The 16,741-nt window shown below is 41.7% G+C and overlaps 4 protein-coding genes across 4 annotated transcripts; 2 read left to right on the top strand and 2 right to left on the bottom strand.

The window, feature by feature from the left end:
- Window positions 1–267: 267 nt before the first annotated feature.
- Window positions 268–8,590, bottom strand: Cbr-dct-10 (the record flags this gene model as incomplete). Its single annotated transcript, XM_002648379.2, has 6 exons — window positions 268–375; window positions 716–4,292; window positions 4,449–5,371; window positions 5,719–6,954; window positions 7,068–7,186; window positions 8,455–8,590. The coding sequence occupies 6 exons, from the start codon at window positions 8,588–8,590 to the stop codon at window positions 268–270; spliced, it is 6,099 nt and encodes a 2,032-aa protein (XP_002648425.2).
- Window positions 8,591–9,982: 1,392 nt separating this feature from the next.
- Window positions 9,983–10,492, top strand: CBG24693 (the record flags this gene model as incomplete). The annotated part of the gene is made up of 3 exons (XM_002648381.1): window positions 9,983–10,086; window positions 10,129–10,237; window positions 10,352–10,492. The coding sequence occupies 3 exons, from the start codon at window positions 9,983–9,985 to the stop codon at window positions 10,490–10,492; spliced, it is 354 nt and encodes a 117-aa protein (XP_002648427.1).
- A 3,006-nt stretch (window positions 10,493–13,498) lies between these two features.
- CBG26740 lies at window positions 13,499–13,585 on the bottom strand (the record flags this gene model as incomplete). Its single annotated transcript, XM_045241063.1, has 1 exon — window positions 13,499–13,585. The coding sequence occupies one exon, from the start codon at window positions 13,583–13,585 to the stop codon at window positions 13,499–13,501; it is 87 nt and encodes a 28-aa protein (XP_045100736.1).
- A 144-nt stretch (window positions 13,586–13,729) lies between these two features.
- On the top strand, window positions 13,730–15,760 carry CBG26741 (the record flags this gene model as incomplete). The annotated part of the gene is made up of 7 exons (XM_045241065.1): window positions 13,730–13,940; window positions 13,998–14,135; window positions 14,185–14,273; window positions 14,399–14,551; window positions 15,171–15,284; window positions 15,364–15,514; window positions 15,561–15,760. 7 exons carry the CDS (start codon window positions 13,730–13,732, stop codon window positions 15,758–15,760), a joined length of 1,056 nt encoding a protein of 351 aa, XP_045100737.1.
- Between the last annotated feature and the right edge of the window lie 981 nt (window positions 15,761–16,741).

Genomic DNA, 16,741 nt, shown 5'->3' on the forward strand with positions numbered 1-16,741 from the left:
CAGTAATAATTGGATACATTCTATTTGTATTCCATTCAATATTTTCATTGAGAATCAGATGAAGCGTAGTTCTAAGAGAAAACTGCGTTAGTTATAAATCGAAACGGTCTGGCTAGGGGTTTGTTAGGTTTTCGAAACCGTCACAGGGGTTACCGCAAATCTGAATACAGTGAAGGTTCAACGCTTTAGGTAGATTTAACAAAGGTTTATTAACTGGTCTAAGACCATAAAGATATTAAGACAAGAATACAAAGTCAAAGGCCTCGATTAAGCGAACGGGGGGGGGGGGGGGTATTTATCTGGATCGATCCTGTGGGCGTTTGGCGGAGCTGCTGGCCGATGATGTTGCCTCATTCCAGGAGCTGGTGGTTTGATCTGAAACAATAATCTTAGAGTGTGTGTGCAGAACGGAGGCGCTGAGAGGGGAATGTGGTGTTTCAGCCTATGTGTCATCTAATGGATTTCCCGCTGGGATTTCTTATCACCCGTGACTGTGTTGGACTTTGTGCTCTCCCTATGGGAATGCGGAACTTGGACTATGACCTGGTGGGGAAATATTATGGTAATGTAAAATCTCCCTAAAAGGATATTACTATCCTTTACACCTCCCCCTTTAAATTAGGACCGTCCCTGGTCCTATGTGGAAAAGAGGAAAAGAAAAAAAAATTTTAACTTGCGATTTTGGATTAGGTCTAAGACCTTATAACCAACGGGCGGTCATGACGGAGAAGTTGGATTTGGCCTCGTGCGGGATCCTCCGGATCAGACGACTCCACGTTCCGTTGGTTGTGACCTTCGGTCTGTCGACGATGATGCAACAGATCCGTTTGGTCCTTGAGATTGCCACGTTTATACGGCGGCAGTCCTCGATGAACTCGGAATCCCTGAAGGACGAAGTCCGGGTGGTCAGAATGATGACGGCCTGGAATTCGTGGCCTTGAGATCCGTCGATTGTGCCAACGTAAAAGGGGGCATCTCCAAGAAGAGCGGCGACTTCTCCCGCTTGTGCTTTGTAAAAACACAAGATTCCTATGTCGTTCGTTCCGACACGCGTTTGGATGGTTCTGGCGATTCGAACAGCTGCTTTTGCTTCTTCAATGTTGGTGAGCGAAGTGCCTGACTGTGTGTGTGACGATTGTAGATCTAAGATCTGTATTGGAAAATCATTCCCAAATTTGAGGGCGGCGGTGAATGCCCTCAGCTCGGCTTCCTTTTCCGGCGACCATAGGGACGTGAGGCGTTGATTGTAGAACAGCTCGTTGTACATCCTGGTCACTTGCGGTGGGCAGCGGCGGCCAACCGTAAGATCGATGATCGGGAGTGTCCTTCTCTTGATTGCTTCTTGGAGAACTCTGGAGATTGCAAATGCGGCAATATCCTTTGGAAGGTCGGAGTCCTCAAAGGGGGGCAGCTGATGGATATCTCCGACGAGAGCCAACCGAGCTCTCTGGAACATGAGTGCCAACGCTGCCAGGGCATAGAGTGGGAGCTGCGACGCCTCGTCGACTTGGATCGCCGAGACGTTTTCTCTTAGCCAGGTCCAATCGGGGGTTTTGAAGGATTCCAGCACGCTGGCCACAGTGCCAACTACAATACGAGGGTTGTAGAGCTTGCGGAAAAGTTCGGCTTTCGGGGTGGTGTTCCTGTCAGAGTTGGGTCCTTTGGCTACAGCTTTCCGGATAAAGTGGTGAGCGAACTCCTCGGGGTCGATTTTCTTGGCATGAAGGTGTTGTATTGCTGACATAAGGTCCGGGTTCTCTCTTATGGTCGCGACTGCTGTTGACGGGTCAATCCTGTGTAGCAGATCCTTGAAGACTTTGATCCACAATATCGGATAGTCGATTTCTGTCCGCAACGCTGGGTCCAAGTGCTCGCGATGAGATTCAGAGATTAATCGGACTGGAGGGTACCGGGTTTCCGGATCCAAGGTCCTGAGCGTCTTCACCATTGGTAGCACACTCACGTTTGTCATGCCTGTGAGGGTCTGAATAGATCTAAGATCATTGGTTTCGCGTATGGCGTGGATGGCAGCTCCCGCTACCATCAGAGTCTTCCCGACGCCTGGGGGTGCGTTGGCGATAACCCCTGCGATCTTGGTCTTGGCCAGCGTGTTGGCGTAGTAGGATTGCTCCTCTGATAGTTTCACTGCTGAACCGGCAAAATCCACGACATCGGTTTTGTCCCAGGGCATGATCCCGTCAATCTCCGGTCCTCCTGTGAGAGCGATCAAGACATTTCCTGATGGAGAATCCACCGGGACCTTCAGCCAGTCCTCTGGCTCTGGGAAAGTTCGGAGTTGGTGGAGATTATCGTCCAACTGTTGCCAAACGACTGCATTTTGGTTGAGCAGATTCTTCTCGTTGATCCTTGACTGGCTCTCGAATGTGAACTTGGCTCTTATTGTCAGCTGGGTGTTGATCAAGGTAGCCGATTCGACTTCCAGATCGCAAGTTCCGCCTGGAGAGATGTCCATTTTGAACGCCGTCGAGCGGGTCCAGGAAGAGACGGGGGCGGCGGTACTGGGTCGTCGGATGGTAAACGTTACCGTCGACCGTCTTCCTGTTGTTTCTGACTCCGTGATGGTGGTGGAGTAGGTGGTCGTGTCCCTTCCTTTGTTCGCGATGGCCAGGGTCGCCGCCAGTCCGAATCTGGCTGTCCAAAGGAGGGCTTTTCCTCCGAGATCATAATCTGGGTCTGATTCTGCTCCTTTGAAAGCATTCGGTGCGATTGAGATGTACTTCCTGAATTTTCCCGGCAAGACTCGGACGGCTGTGACCGTGGGTTTCAATGGCACAATTGGTGGCTGGACGTTGGTAGCGGTAATGACAGCATGTCGAGCATCTCCGGGCAGCAATGATCGAAGAGTTGATGCAGGTTCCAGGACCGGGACCAGGATGTCAGCGGCTGTACACTTCTGGTCCTGCGGATGGAGTTCCTTGAATAGCGCGATCTTTGCTTCGACCACTTGGTTCTGGTTGTATCCGATGCACTCGGCCTTCCATGGCATTTTGAGTTTCCTCCGAGGGTCGATAGGTTCCTTGAGGTCATCCATCTTCCACAGAGGCTGGTCTTTTTCCACCTTTCTCTGCACAAGAGCAAACTTATTGACTTGCCAGAAGTGACATTTGTTCATGTCCAGGATGTCGACGAAGTCCCTCTTGATTTCGTTTAGCTTCGCTCCTGGTCTTCTCTTCAGCGAAAGTACCACCAAGAGGTCTCCAATATAATAATTGGCCGGGTTGGGTGGTCCTGGGTTGAGGATGTCTTCGGAGTGTCTCGTCAGGTGGACTGTGTACAGGTCCGGGCGATCGTAGGACACAAGCTCTCTGTGAGCTGGGTTGAGGTGCAGGTTGCCTCCAGCGGATTCCTTGACAATGTAAAGGGCGAAGATCCTATCGCAATCGAATCGTGACAGTGTTGCCACGTTTGGGTTTCGTTTGCCGTTCGGGACCGAAGTGATTGGTGTGTCGATGGTCATCCACTTGGTTGTCTCGTTCCGGAAATCCTGAATCATCTGCAGGGTTGTTGACTCGGAAATCCGCTGAGCTGGCTCTGAGGGCAGTTCCACGTCCGTAACCATGTAATGGGCATCGTTACCGATTATGAAATCGTAGTCGCGTGGTCCTCCTGGGGTACACTGTCCTGTGGTAAAGTGGGTGTTCTGAAACAGGACGTGACTACCAATCTGAAATTTGACGACGGCAGAGCCAGCCATTTTTACCTCATTATTTCCTAAGCCTACTGCCATGTAAGAGAGAGGTTCCTGGAGTCTTGGAATTCCAAGCAGGTGGAGAATGCCTTGCCCGGCTACTGTAAAACTGGCACCGGTGTCAATGAGAGCCCAACAGTTTATCCCATTCGCTTTGAGAGGTACAACAGCTGAAAAGTACTCCGTGGGGTGGGCGAGAGCATTAATCCTTGGAGATCGAAGTCTTTCGGTGAGGGTTACATAGTCGCATACCTGCCCATCTGGGCTCTGGGGACGCTCAAACTGGGGTTGAGCTGGTTGCCTGAACGGAAGGTAAGGGGTGAGTACATTAGATACTAAGATCATGATGATGGCGGTTCCTACGATTAGAGTTACTACGATATTTGTGAGTATAGTCCAAACATAGAAGATCAATTCCCATAGCCACTTAGCTTTTGTCCAAAACGTTACCGCTTCTTCGATGGTGTCGAGTGACAAGGGTCCACTGCTTGGGTCTCCATGAGACGAAATGATCCTGGTGATGGCTGCTGGCGATCCTTGAAGAGCTCCCAAATTTCGTTGTAGTGATTGTCCTGAATATTTTCTGAAAGAGATCCTAACACGAGGTTATGGAAGATTAGATGTTCTTGAGTAACAGATCCAAGATCTTGATGGGATAGTCATCGTTTGAAAATTTGTGTCGGTTTTTAGTTCTAAAGTGAATGGGTTCAGACTGTACAGAGTTTTGTTTGATACGTACTGAAAGCTGGTGACCAGACTACAGTCTACTGGGTGAGCTCTGTTTGTAATGACTCTGGTAGTAAGGTCGACAAAAGTTACAATTGATGTATTTTTTGGGAGTCTGACTCTAAGAGCAGGTTTCGAATAGCATGTTTTCGTGAATGGTACAAATTCGTAAGAATCTTGTGGAACTGGTGAACATACTTGTAGTGAAAGGACGTCGTTTCCGATGTACTTGGCGAAGATGTTCTCTTTCTTTAGCATCTGACGGGCTGCCAATGTAGGGTTGCTGGCGACAGCGGCTCGGGTGGCTGCCGCTACTGCGTTGAACGACGAGCACCAACTCATGAAGTTGCCGGCAAACCAGGCGGCCGTGGTTTCTAAAACGACTTCCTCAACTGCAAGCAGTTGGGCAGCTAACTGATTAGAAGTTACAAAGTTAGTCAGTTCATCTACTGAGTTAGATCGTTTGTTTCTGTTTGGAAGGGCGATACCGTATCCTTGATCTGAGATCACTAATTTTCGTCCACAATCTAATAATCGAGTGTTGTTTTGGTCGAATGAGATTGCGAATTCTTTTTCTGTACTGACCCAGATGTTTTTAGTCATAAATCCTTTCATAGTTCTAAGTTCCAAATACTTACATTCTTGTTTTGGATTTGGTGTCCATTGGAATGCCGCGCCTTCTCTGGTGTTGCAGAATCCGGAAGAAAAGCGACATCCGACCATTGATCCAGCTGGCGATTCGGGTGTTTCCTTTCCGAAACGAGTCATCACCCGTGTCGGCATCATGACGCAGTTGGTTGATTCGGCTGTTTGGGTTCCTAGAAAAGCTGAAAACGGAGCCGAGGGCCAAGTAAGTATATGATCGTTGAGAGTTTTATAGATTCCATTGAATGGGACTAAGTCCCCGTGGCTACAATGCAAGAATTTCTTCATTGTCTGACATTCTTCGGATGAAACGGTTAACTGATTTGTTGTGCTTTCCTCTGTTCTTACTCCGAAAAATTTACTGAATACTTAGTGATTCGCTTAACAATTTTGCATAGTGTACCATTGGCTTCATAAGCTATTGTGTTGGGTCTAAAGATGGTGAGCTCTTTTTGAGTTACTGGATGAGGTTCATGACCTGTGGCCCTAGAGCAATCCAGCGGAGCTGGTAATCTAAGATAACTTTGCGGGGTATGTGGCATGCATACTAATGGGCTGATTGCTGCAACTTGTGTGAAAAGAGACATAAAAGTGATGAGGATCAATAAGTAGGTCTGAGACCATCTGAGGCAACTTACTCTTCTATTGGGAACTTGGTGATTTCCTGGATTGGTAGTAAGTTCATCGTTTCTTTTGATGAGGGCATTGATCTGGTTCTGACGAACTTCGAGTTCAGTTTGCATTGCTTCCATCTGGGCGTGGATGGTTGACACAACTGGCTGAATTGCCTGAACTCCTGGATTATTAGAAAAGATTTGATGATTATCGACTGGGTTTCTTTGTGGGAAAGATCTGGTCTGGGACCTGAGGTTGGATACCTTATTCGTTTTCTGGAAGATTCCCTTGGCTTGATCTGCAATCTTTCTGCGACACTCCCTTGCAAAATGTCCGGGTATGCCACAGTAGAAGCATTCCCTTTTTGGTTTCGACCATGGAGAGTTTTGAGCTGGAGCTGGAGCCGGGATGACGGCAAGTCCCTGAGGTGCGATGGTGTTTGACCTTGCTGCTTCCTTTAGTAGAAGTTCGAACTTCATTGCCGAATTCTGAGCTTCCTGAAAATTTGTGGGCGATTCCCCCTTTACGAGGAACTTCAGATTAAATAGAAGTCCGTCAATGAAAGCTTCTTTAGCTTTCTCTTGTATAAAGTCTCGGGAATTACCTGCGTGGGCACTGAGGGCCAACTTACGGACACGAGTGCAAAAGTCATCTACAGATTCGTCGGTTCGCTGACTGCATTGCCGAAGCTGCTGTCTCTCCATCTCGGCGCGATTCGGATCTTCGAACGTCTTTCGCATCTCTTCCACCAATTGTTGGCATGTGTAGCTCGGATGTTTTTCCAAGAGTTCTTCTGCTTTGTCTCTTGCGAATTCCGTCAGGTAGGTCAGGAACACGGCTCTGACAGATGACTCCTCGAGTGCTGGGTTGACGGCTTTGACGTGGTCCATAAATGAGCGGACGAAGGTGGAAAAGTTTTCCGCTGGTGCGCCAGAGAAGATCGGGATCCTGGATCCAATTTTTAAGCCTAGGACGTTGATCGATGAGCCGAGGATCTCGTTTGGTGGAGTCGGGGATGCTCGTCGACTTGGAGGGTGAGATGTCTGGGCGCTGTTGTGCGTGGACGGCGTGCCCGAATTGTCTGCTCGATTTGCAAAGAGAGTGTTTATTCTATCCGTGTTTTCGGCTACCCTGTCCTCGACAGCTTCGAGTCGGTCAATCGAGAGTGAAGCGATCTCTTGGATTTTCTGGTGGACGGATTGCAGGTCTGAGACCACGCATTGTTTGACGGAGGCGACCGTGTTCATCGCGGTCGCCACCTCAAAGATGATTTGTTCGGTCATTCTGTTGTTGCTGCCTGGACCTTACTTACTACCCAAAGAGGAGGCGAACGTTCTCTAACCATCTCCTGTGTTTTGGGCTAGTCGCTTACCTCCCAAGTAAACGGGTCTACCATTCCTACCTTGACTATTTTGGGGCTGCTGGCGGTGCGATAACTGATTAGAAAAGATCTGCAAACTCCTGAAGATGGGTTTGGCCGAACCCGAAATTCTGAAAATTTGCCTTACACCGAACCTGATGATATCATCCTGAAAACCGTGAACCTAGATGCATCCGTGTTGTCCGAGGGGAGACGCGATACAAACTAACCCAGGCAGCCGCTCAAACCGGGGTCTTATTACCTAAACCAGTGTTATATCCCCAAAAGCGACCGGTGGATCGTATTTGCTGAAAATGGAAAAAAAATATGTGTCATCTAATGGATTGTGTCATCTAATGGATTTCCTATGTGTCATCTAATGGATTTCCCGCTGGGATTTCTTATCACCCGTGACTGTGTTGGACTTTGTGCTCTCCCTATGGGAATGCGGAACTTGGACTATGACCTGGTGGGGAAATATTATGGTAATGTAAAATCACCCTAAAAGGATATTAATATCCTTTACAATACGCGCATATATCAGTGTTTGGACTCACCGGATTCCCACTTTTTGAATAATCAAATCAAAATGTTGGCATTAATTCGCGGTTCTGGAGTATAATTGCCTCCGATTAATCGGGGTATTAAGGTCCAGAAAATACAAAGAAAAGCACGGTTTTATACGAAAAATAATATTTATTATTCCGTATAATTAATAAAGAACAACAATATCACCAAAAGATACTTTAGACAAAACTCTAAACTGACTTAAATCGTCCAAAACTGACACAACTAGCTGTTCAAAAACTAACTCTAATTCAAACACACCCGGTTGGCGCGCTTGTCGTCAGCCGAACAGCGGAGCGTCGTTGCAAGCGCACAGGGAACTGCAGAAAGGGTTTGGGGGGGTAGCTTAATAAATATTATTTTTGTATAAAACCGTGTTTTTCTTTGTATTTTTGTGTCTGGACCTTAATACCCCGATTAATCGGAAGCAATTGGCAATTGAACAGAATGGGTCATCTACTAAATGGTACACGAATATTTTATAAATATATTTTTCTGTATACATCCAGGGAATCTGATTTGAACTTAAAATCCATGTTCTTGAGGTTTAAAAATGTTTATTTCAATTCTTCCAAGTTTCCTTTGTTTTCCTTTCTAGAAGCTTCTGAAAGTTCTGATGCTCTAGGACCTATTTTCGTTCTTATTCAAATTATCTCTTCAGAATTGAACCAAGATAATGTGCATTTATAGGGAACTTTTGAATTTTCAAACTGCCGATGATGAGAAAGACTGGATAAGTGCTTGAAAAGATTAAAACAAGTGTTGCACTTGTAGTGTCCTTAATTTTAAAAAATACAAATGTGTCGAAAATAAGTCATTTTTAATGACTTACCTCTCAGGTCCGGTCTTTTGTAGAATTTCTCAAATTGAGGGATTGGACTGTCAGCATTCAAGGGTATTATTTCTTCACGACCAACCTCATTGGTAGAATTGTGGTTTGTAAGGGAAAATACGTTGGAAATGGGCATTTTAAATATTTTGAAAACCTGAAAGTTTGAGAAAAATTGTTTGAAAGCGAACAAATAATTCTAAATATCCGTGGTGAGGAGTTTATCTCATAGAAAAAAAAACAAAAATGATACTTTTTTTCGATAAGAATTTGAGAACAACGATGATTGGTAGAACCACGATAACCCAAAATTTGTTCAAAATGTGGCCACAACTTGAACTATGAAAAAAAAGGAAAATATCCATTTCTAGATACAAAACAATTGTTTCTCAGTATTCGTACACAGAGGTCATATTCAAGTAATTTTAAGTACTGTGTCCGAAAATGAGCATTTTTCATTATATAGATTTCGAGAAAATTTTGTTCCTCAGACAAAATTCTTTCCCATTGTATTTTTTACTTTTACATTCTCAGATTACCCGTATTTTTTTCTTTTTTATAGTTACTGTTGGTTATCCAACCCGATCAAGTGTCTAAGACTGTCTGAACCTCCTAAACACACAAGGACGAGTTTCAGTGTTCCTTCCATACCGGAAACAGTCATAAAAACGGGTACAAGAGTCGTAAATCATACACTTACAAAAATAGTAAATAGAAGTGCGAGTAACCATACAATGGAAGTGTGAATTCAAGGTGAAGATATTGAATCTTCAACAGTAGGCATTGGAATGTCGGCATCAACACAAAGAAATAAAAAAAATCTGCAAACTACAAAAATGTTGGTGATATTAAAATATGATTAAAAAGTTATCCGCTGACTGCTTTTGAAATCTTTCACAGGAATCAAGATGATTGAGCTCAATTGCAAGAAAATGGTTGTGTCCCACTACGATTCGTCGTTAGCTGTAAAATACTCGTTTTTATCATAGTTGCAACGGGGCCTAAAGAAGAATTTTCTCGGCCCGTCTCTCGAAGTGAAAAAATTTCCAAAAGTTACATTTTTAAACAATCTTAAAAAAATGAAACGTAATTAAAAAACAAGTAGTTTTTGTTCAAATTTTTGAAAAAATTTCAAAATTTTCGAAAAAGTTCAAAAAAAGTCAGCGTCTACACAAAAGGCGGGCAGGGCCGCCAAAATTCTTGACGGGTCAACCCACAGGCGGGAGTACGATGAATTCGAACTTTCGTGAATCGAACTGTCCCGAAATCGAACTCGTTCGAATTAGAACTGTCCCTTTTTCGAACACGCCCAGAACAGAACAAGAACGGAATCGAACTGCTATAAATTCGAACTGTGCGGTGTCGAACTGTCCCGGATTGGAACTCTGTTAGCAACAGGGCGCGCTTGCTTTTTTAAAATTATTTTTGTCAACAAATTTTGCATGTTTTCTCCAGAAAATAACTTTTTTCACTTATTTTGGATATTTTGCGAATTTCTCTTACCGTTTTTTTTTTATAAACTTTACAGAAAATGGGTGGGGGGGAAAACAAGCCGATCGCTCAAGTTCAACCATATGCAATGCGTTTTAAAGAAATGAACAAAAATGGAACAGAGCTTTTTTACTGTGTCGAGCGGTAAAAAATTGCAGCTTTACTATAAAACAATATTTTTCCCAGAGAAAGACGAGCTCTATGTGATGCAGCTTATCATTTCGACAGAATGAACAACACGTTCACTGTTAAAAATCAGCATGCGAGACACGACGAGGATTTTGTCAGAAGTGAAGTTAGTAGTGAAGTTAGCATACAAAGATGGATTGGAACGAGTTGAAACTAAATCCGAATTTCCAGGTCTGTTTCTACTCTTGAACACCTAAATTGATTTTTTACTACACTTCAGGTGAATCGAAACAGAAAACTCACCAACGCATTGAAGGACGGGAGACTCATCAAGACGCTAATAAATCAGCCAATCCCGCCAATTATGCCTTTGACTGGTCTTAATTTATTAGACACCATCTCCGACGCCCATTCTGTTTAAAAGTCATGAATTCTTTCTTTTTTAAACACATATTTTCTATTTTCAAATTGTTTTTTCCTCACTGTATTCAAATAAAAATGCTTTTTTTGTTGTAAAAATGATTTTTTTCTGGAGAAAACTTGAAATTTTCAAAGGTAATGCAAGCGCGCTCTGTTGCTAACAGAGTTCCAATTCGGGACAGTTCGACACCGAATCAGTTCGAGTTGGAACAGTTCGATTCCGTTCTTGTTCTGTTCTGGGCGTGTTCGAAAAAGGGACAGTTCTAATTCGAACGAGTTCGATTTCGGGACAGTTCGATTTCGCGAAAGTTCGAATTCATCGTACTCCCCACAGGCCGCGCCGGCCTGTGATTTTACAACTATGGTTATTATCAGTGAAAATAAACCCCCATCTCGTCATTTTCTGGAATATTAAATGCATACCTGCAAAATCAGAGTCCGGTACGGCGGGCCCGGGTTTTTTTTTTTTAATTTGAAATTTTTTTTTGAAATTTCAGGATTTTTTTCAAATTTTTTTTATGAGAAAATTATGTTTTACTGCCACTCTAATTTTTGGAAGAAAAATGTAGAAAACTTTCGAAGGCGAGAGTGACATTAAAACATAATTTTCTCACAAAAAAATTTGATTCCTGAAATGTTAAAAAAAATTCAAATTTAGAAAACCTGGGCCCGGCCAGGCCAGGCCCTGATTTTGCAAGAATGGCTGGACAGAAAAGTTGTCTTTTTTCCGGCCCGGCTCGTTGTAAGCATGTATGTATTATATATCTGCACGCGATTATGCTGATACTGGATACAAAAAAATCCCAAGTGACCATTACAATAGAAAATTTGAAATATGCCTAAAAATTTAGAAAACCGTAAAAACTGTAATATAACGCCACCTGTAGTAGAACACCTCCTCTAATACAAAGACACCCTTATGATGTAGAAAATGGAGGAATGAAGGAAGAAAAACAAATTTGTATTGCATGATTCGTAGAGTAACAGTTGGAACTAAACATTTTGAGTAATTGCTCAATTTTCTGGCCCCTACTCTCAGTCCTCTATTTTATGTACTATTCTATGTTCATTTATGCTTAATATGTGTTATTTTCCTCTCCCTGTTTCTTTTCAATGTTCACTCTGGTTCATTTTATTATTTTACATTTCCTCTCACTAAAATTCATTATTTATTCATTTGGAGTCTGCTTTTCATGTATTTTAATGTTTTTTTTTTCCTTTTTTTCACGATTTTTGCAATCGTAAACAAATAAATAAATACATTTGCTAAACTTGCTACCTTATTAATCTAATGAAAAACCAATTTTTGTTACCTCGCATCATCCCAAAGTACCCATTTGAAAAATAGAACGCCATAGCGCTATATTACAGTTTTTACGGTATATATATATATCAGTCGGTTTACGCCCCTTCGGGGCTAAACCTCCTATCCTCCGGTTACAGTATCCGTAATCTAATGAAGAGCTTCAGGAATCCCTCTTTCGACACTTCTTGGAAATTCAGAAACCGTAAAAATGTATTATAAGGACCGGCCATTCTCTTTTTATTAGAGTCTCTATGGGGTACTTCATTTCAAGGGGCTTTTCTAATACAGTTCACGCCCTTTCGGGGCTCAACCTCCTGGTCTCCGGTTACAGTATCCGTAATCTTATAAAGAGGCTTCGAAACTTTTATTCATGGAAATTGTTTTGGTCTAAACATGGAAAATATTAAATTTAGAAGTTCAGAGTTTTGGAAGTTTCTTCTGAAATTCTGCGTGTCTGGAATTCTGGTATTTAGTAATTCTAATTTCCCGGGTTTTGAAAATAGAGAATTCAAGACGTTTCAAAATTGAAAAATTGAGTTCAAACTCTGATTTATTTTTTATATAGAAATTCAGGATTGTTTTTGTTTTCAAGTTTTTTAGTATCTGAATTTCGAAATCTAGATTTTCCGTATTTGCGATTTTTAGAATTCCCGGCTTTTCTGAAATTTATGAAGGAAAACGCGGATATTGAAAAAAGGTATCTTCTAAAAAATAGAATGACATGTGAACGTAACGTGTATTATTTAATATTTTCGAGTATTTTTCAAGCATGTATCCTTTTTATTCTTTTTTTTTCATACTTTCATCTACGAATTTTTTTAGATTAACAAAAAAAAACTGAGAAATAATTGTCAAACTAAAACTCAAAATTGAGCTGTGATCGTTAAGGTCAAAATCTAATTGGTGAATTTAATTATACCCTATCATTGTATGATATCATTTTCAGACGATTAGGGTCATGAACATCCATTATAATATACTCCGTTCTGTCAAATTTACAATTGAGTGATCAAATCTGATTTCTCGACATTTCTCCGTGTCAAAACTGAAGAGATATAAAAAATGTTTGGGATCTTTTGGGAAAAAAAAGAAATCTCTATTAATATTTTTTTTTTTGGATTTTAATAAATGTATATGCACAGTTATGAAAACACTGTTTGTTGTATTGGCATTTAGAAATAATTTTTTTCGGTGCGAGTAACAAGTTTTAAAATAGTCGCATCCCAAAAATTCTTGACTGACTTAGTACATCAAATTCATTAGTTTCTCAATCATTTTTACATGATAACCTGCAAACTTTTTCTCATAGTCCATTCAATTCTAGTTTCCTCGATATCGCAGTGTGTCCATTTCCCCACTCGTCTTCTTCACTACCCCCGTAGTCCCAGTGCATTTTCTTATTGTTACTTCTGCACCCTTCCCTAAGAAGGGTCGTAAACCGATCAGCACCACAGTCTCAGTTCTCAAATGGCTCGGTGTTCTCACAATCGTAGAGCTGTTAATCCAAAATTGGGAATGGGCGTGACAGGATGACGGAGAAGGCGTCCGAACTCCGCCCAGCTGTGTTTCGACGGTCTGTGTGGAATTGTTGTTTAGTCATTCCAATCTAAAAGTCTATTACCCGACCAAGTAGATCTGTTTCTCTCTTATTCATTTATTTCTTGTCTGCCTTGTGACTTTGACGAAAAATGAATCCCTACGCTAACTACCCAAACCAGCCGGATGCACTATATTCAACCCATCCCCAGCCCAATCCTCCTCTTCACCAGAATCAAATGAATATGCCATGGAATAACTTATTCGCCCAGCCTTTCAACCAACCACCAGGAAGCTTCCAATCAGAGACTCATTTACAAGGACAGAATTTCCAGCCCCAACCGATGCAACATCAGAAGCAAAACCAACCAATAAACATGGGACAGGCTGGAACAAATGGTCAAGAAAATCATCCAGCATGGACCGAACAACCAAAAACATCAACTGATAATTTTTCAAACGGGATTCAAGTTGAGCAGCAGCAATTTGTCAATCAGCCTCCACCTGCACAGCAACTGCATCCCGCACACTTTCATCAAAACATGCAATTTCCACAACCTCCCCAATTGCAGAATAATAATTTCAATCAGCTGGGACAGAATGGAATGTAAGTTTTCTAGCGGTTTTTTCTTTGGCTAATTTCAAACTCGATTCTTTTTTTCAGCGATACCATTCTACCACAAGTTCAGCAGCAACAGAAATACCCAGAAGCTCCACCTGCACTTGGACCGTCATCTCATGAACAGTTTGCTCCGTCACAACAGCAGCCCCATCACCATCAGCACATGGGCCATGGAGCAGCGTAAACTCACTTTCAATCCAAACTGAAGATTTAAAGATCTTAATTTCAGCGCGCAAAATTTTCCCAAAGCTCACGAAACACCACAAAACCCTATGTGGAGTCACCAATCATCTTCCCAAGCGTCATCTAATGGGCAAGGTGTCCCAGAACAACCACAAGGGCCACCGAAACATCATCAATACAACCAAATGGAGCAAACTGCAATAACGTAAGTAGCTTGTTCTAGAAATGAGTCTCAAAAAACAAATAAATTTTTTTTTCAGTGCTCAAGCCCTACCGAATCAAAATCAACATCATCCGTGGCCTGCACAAGGTGTCTTTCCTGGATCTCATATTCCTGCTCAGCAACAGCCAGTTTCTCAACAGCAGCACATACAGCAACAGCAACATCAACACCACGTCGGGCAATTCAGGATGTAAGTTTTGTAGTATAATCCTAAGGTTTTGATATTTTTCAATCAAATAATTTTCCCTTTTGTAGTTTTCATATTAGTTGGAAAATTTTGGAGAGTGAAAAAAGCTTCATCTTTGAAAATGTATTTTTTCGTAAAGGTTTGTAATGTAGAAAAAGAAAATACTTTTTTTCTGTACTAAAGTTTTGAAATGAGTATCAATGCGCTCAAAAAAAGTTACAGTATTTGACCTGATAGAACCCTGCCCAAACCATCAACTTTTTCTTAAATATCTCAAGTCCTGAGAGACATATCGAAAAATTATCAACTGGTGAAATATTTATCATGATATCACCACACTTTTATGAGATATTTGATTCCAATGTTGATGGTTTGGGCGAGTTTCAATTGGAAGAAATACGGTACGCGAATAGAGAAGCCAGTAACAGGTTAGATATTTGAAGCTGTTTTTTTCTTAAATTAACAACACTCCTTTTGGACAAACATATTTTTTGGTGGTACTGTAATTTTTATGATTTTCAGCCCGCACTCCATTATTTTGAATGCTGTGAACACTCTTTGTTTTGTAAACGACCTTTTTTTGATTTTACACAAACCATAAGTTTATATAATTTTTTTTCAGTCCTCCAGCTCACTCTCAACCACGGCCACTACAGAAAACCCAACAAAAACCCCAACTGCAGCAACCACATGTGCAGCAGCAAAATCCGAATCAGATGCCACAAACTGCAATAAAGTAAGTTTCAAAATCGTTCGGATCAAAGCTTCTTTTGTTTACCTAAATCCATAATCCACAACAAAAATTGAATTTTCAGTGCTCCATTTCCACTACAGTATCCCGCATGGCCGTGGCCAATGTTGCCACCTCCAATGTTGCCACCTTCAGTACCTTTTGGACCTTTCATGCCTCCACCATACTTCTATGGCTACCCATATGGTTGGCCTGCTCCTCCCACCAACATGTCTGCATCAAACATGTTTCAAACTAGAGGAGGTTGTAGGAAATTCACAGATAAACAATACGCTGCACTGAAAAAAAGATTCAGCAAAAGTAAGGAAATTACGGATGAGGAATGCGCAGAACTTGGATATAAAATAAACCTCGGTATGGTGCAAATCAAAAAATGGTTTTTACGCAACAAGGAGAGAGCAGAATCAATTGCGGCTAAAAATCGGGTCGAAAAAGATCACGATGATACGTTAACGGAGTGAACGGGATTTCAACACTGATTTTGTTAGCTTCTTTTATTGTCTAAATTTGTTTTTTATATTTTTTACATATTTTAGGCATTCATTTTCTATTCGAAATTTAGTGAAAATAAACATTTTTCGCAAATCTCTGTTACAAACTTTTTTTCCCGAATTTTTTTTTCGGAAAATCGGATATCCGAAACTTTTACACTGGGAGTCGGATATCCGACTTTTTTCGATTTTTTCCAATTTTTTTTTCGAAAAACTTATTTAATTTTCTTGTCACTGACAATTAAAAGTTGAGAAACAGCGAAAATCAACAAAATATCGCCGATTTGCCTTGAACGTCCGATATTTTCTATAAATCTTTTTTTTCGGGAAAAAAAGTCGGAAATGTTTTTCCGAAACAAAATTCGGAAAATTTCCCAACGGGAACTATTATCCGATTTTTTTTCGGAAAATTTTGCGACGGAAAATTTTTTCCGACTTTTTTTCAGAATATTTTTTTCGTCGGGGAATTTTCCCAAAAAATGTCGGAAAAATCGGGAAATCGGATTACCCGTTTTCCAACTCCGAGCAAGCCTGGTAAAGATGAAGATAGAAACATGAAATTGGGTCAGCTGCGGAACTAGGTCAAATGATACCTCTAACTATGTCAAAACTGGAATTTTGTCGGTTCTGATGGTAGAGGTACCAAATTGGAAGGTTGGAAAGAGCAATTCGTATAAAATTGAAATTGGGTCATCAGGCGACATTAACTAGGTCAGGTCTGTATTTTTGTTGGTGTTATAGGTAGAGGTCCCCAGTTAGGTGAGTATGATCCTTAAGGGGTGAGAATTTCGGATTGGGCCACAGTTTTCAAAAAATAGGTCACAGGAGTTTTTTTTTCTCTGTAGAGTTGGAGATATCATATTTTGTAAACGGAATACCTGAAGAATGGGGATTTGAAATTACCAGTGCAAAATGTTAGGCGACAGACACATCAAACTCACCCTTGTTCCG

Source organism: Caenorhabditis briggsae, assembly GCF_000004555.2.
Source record: "Caenorhabditis briggsae AF16 supercontig from assembly CB4, cb25.NA_204, whole genome shotgun sequence".
Taxonomy (NCBI): Eukaryota; Metazoa; Nematoda; class Chromadorea; order Rhabditida; family Rhabditidae; genus Caenorhabditis; species Caenorhabditis briggsae.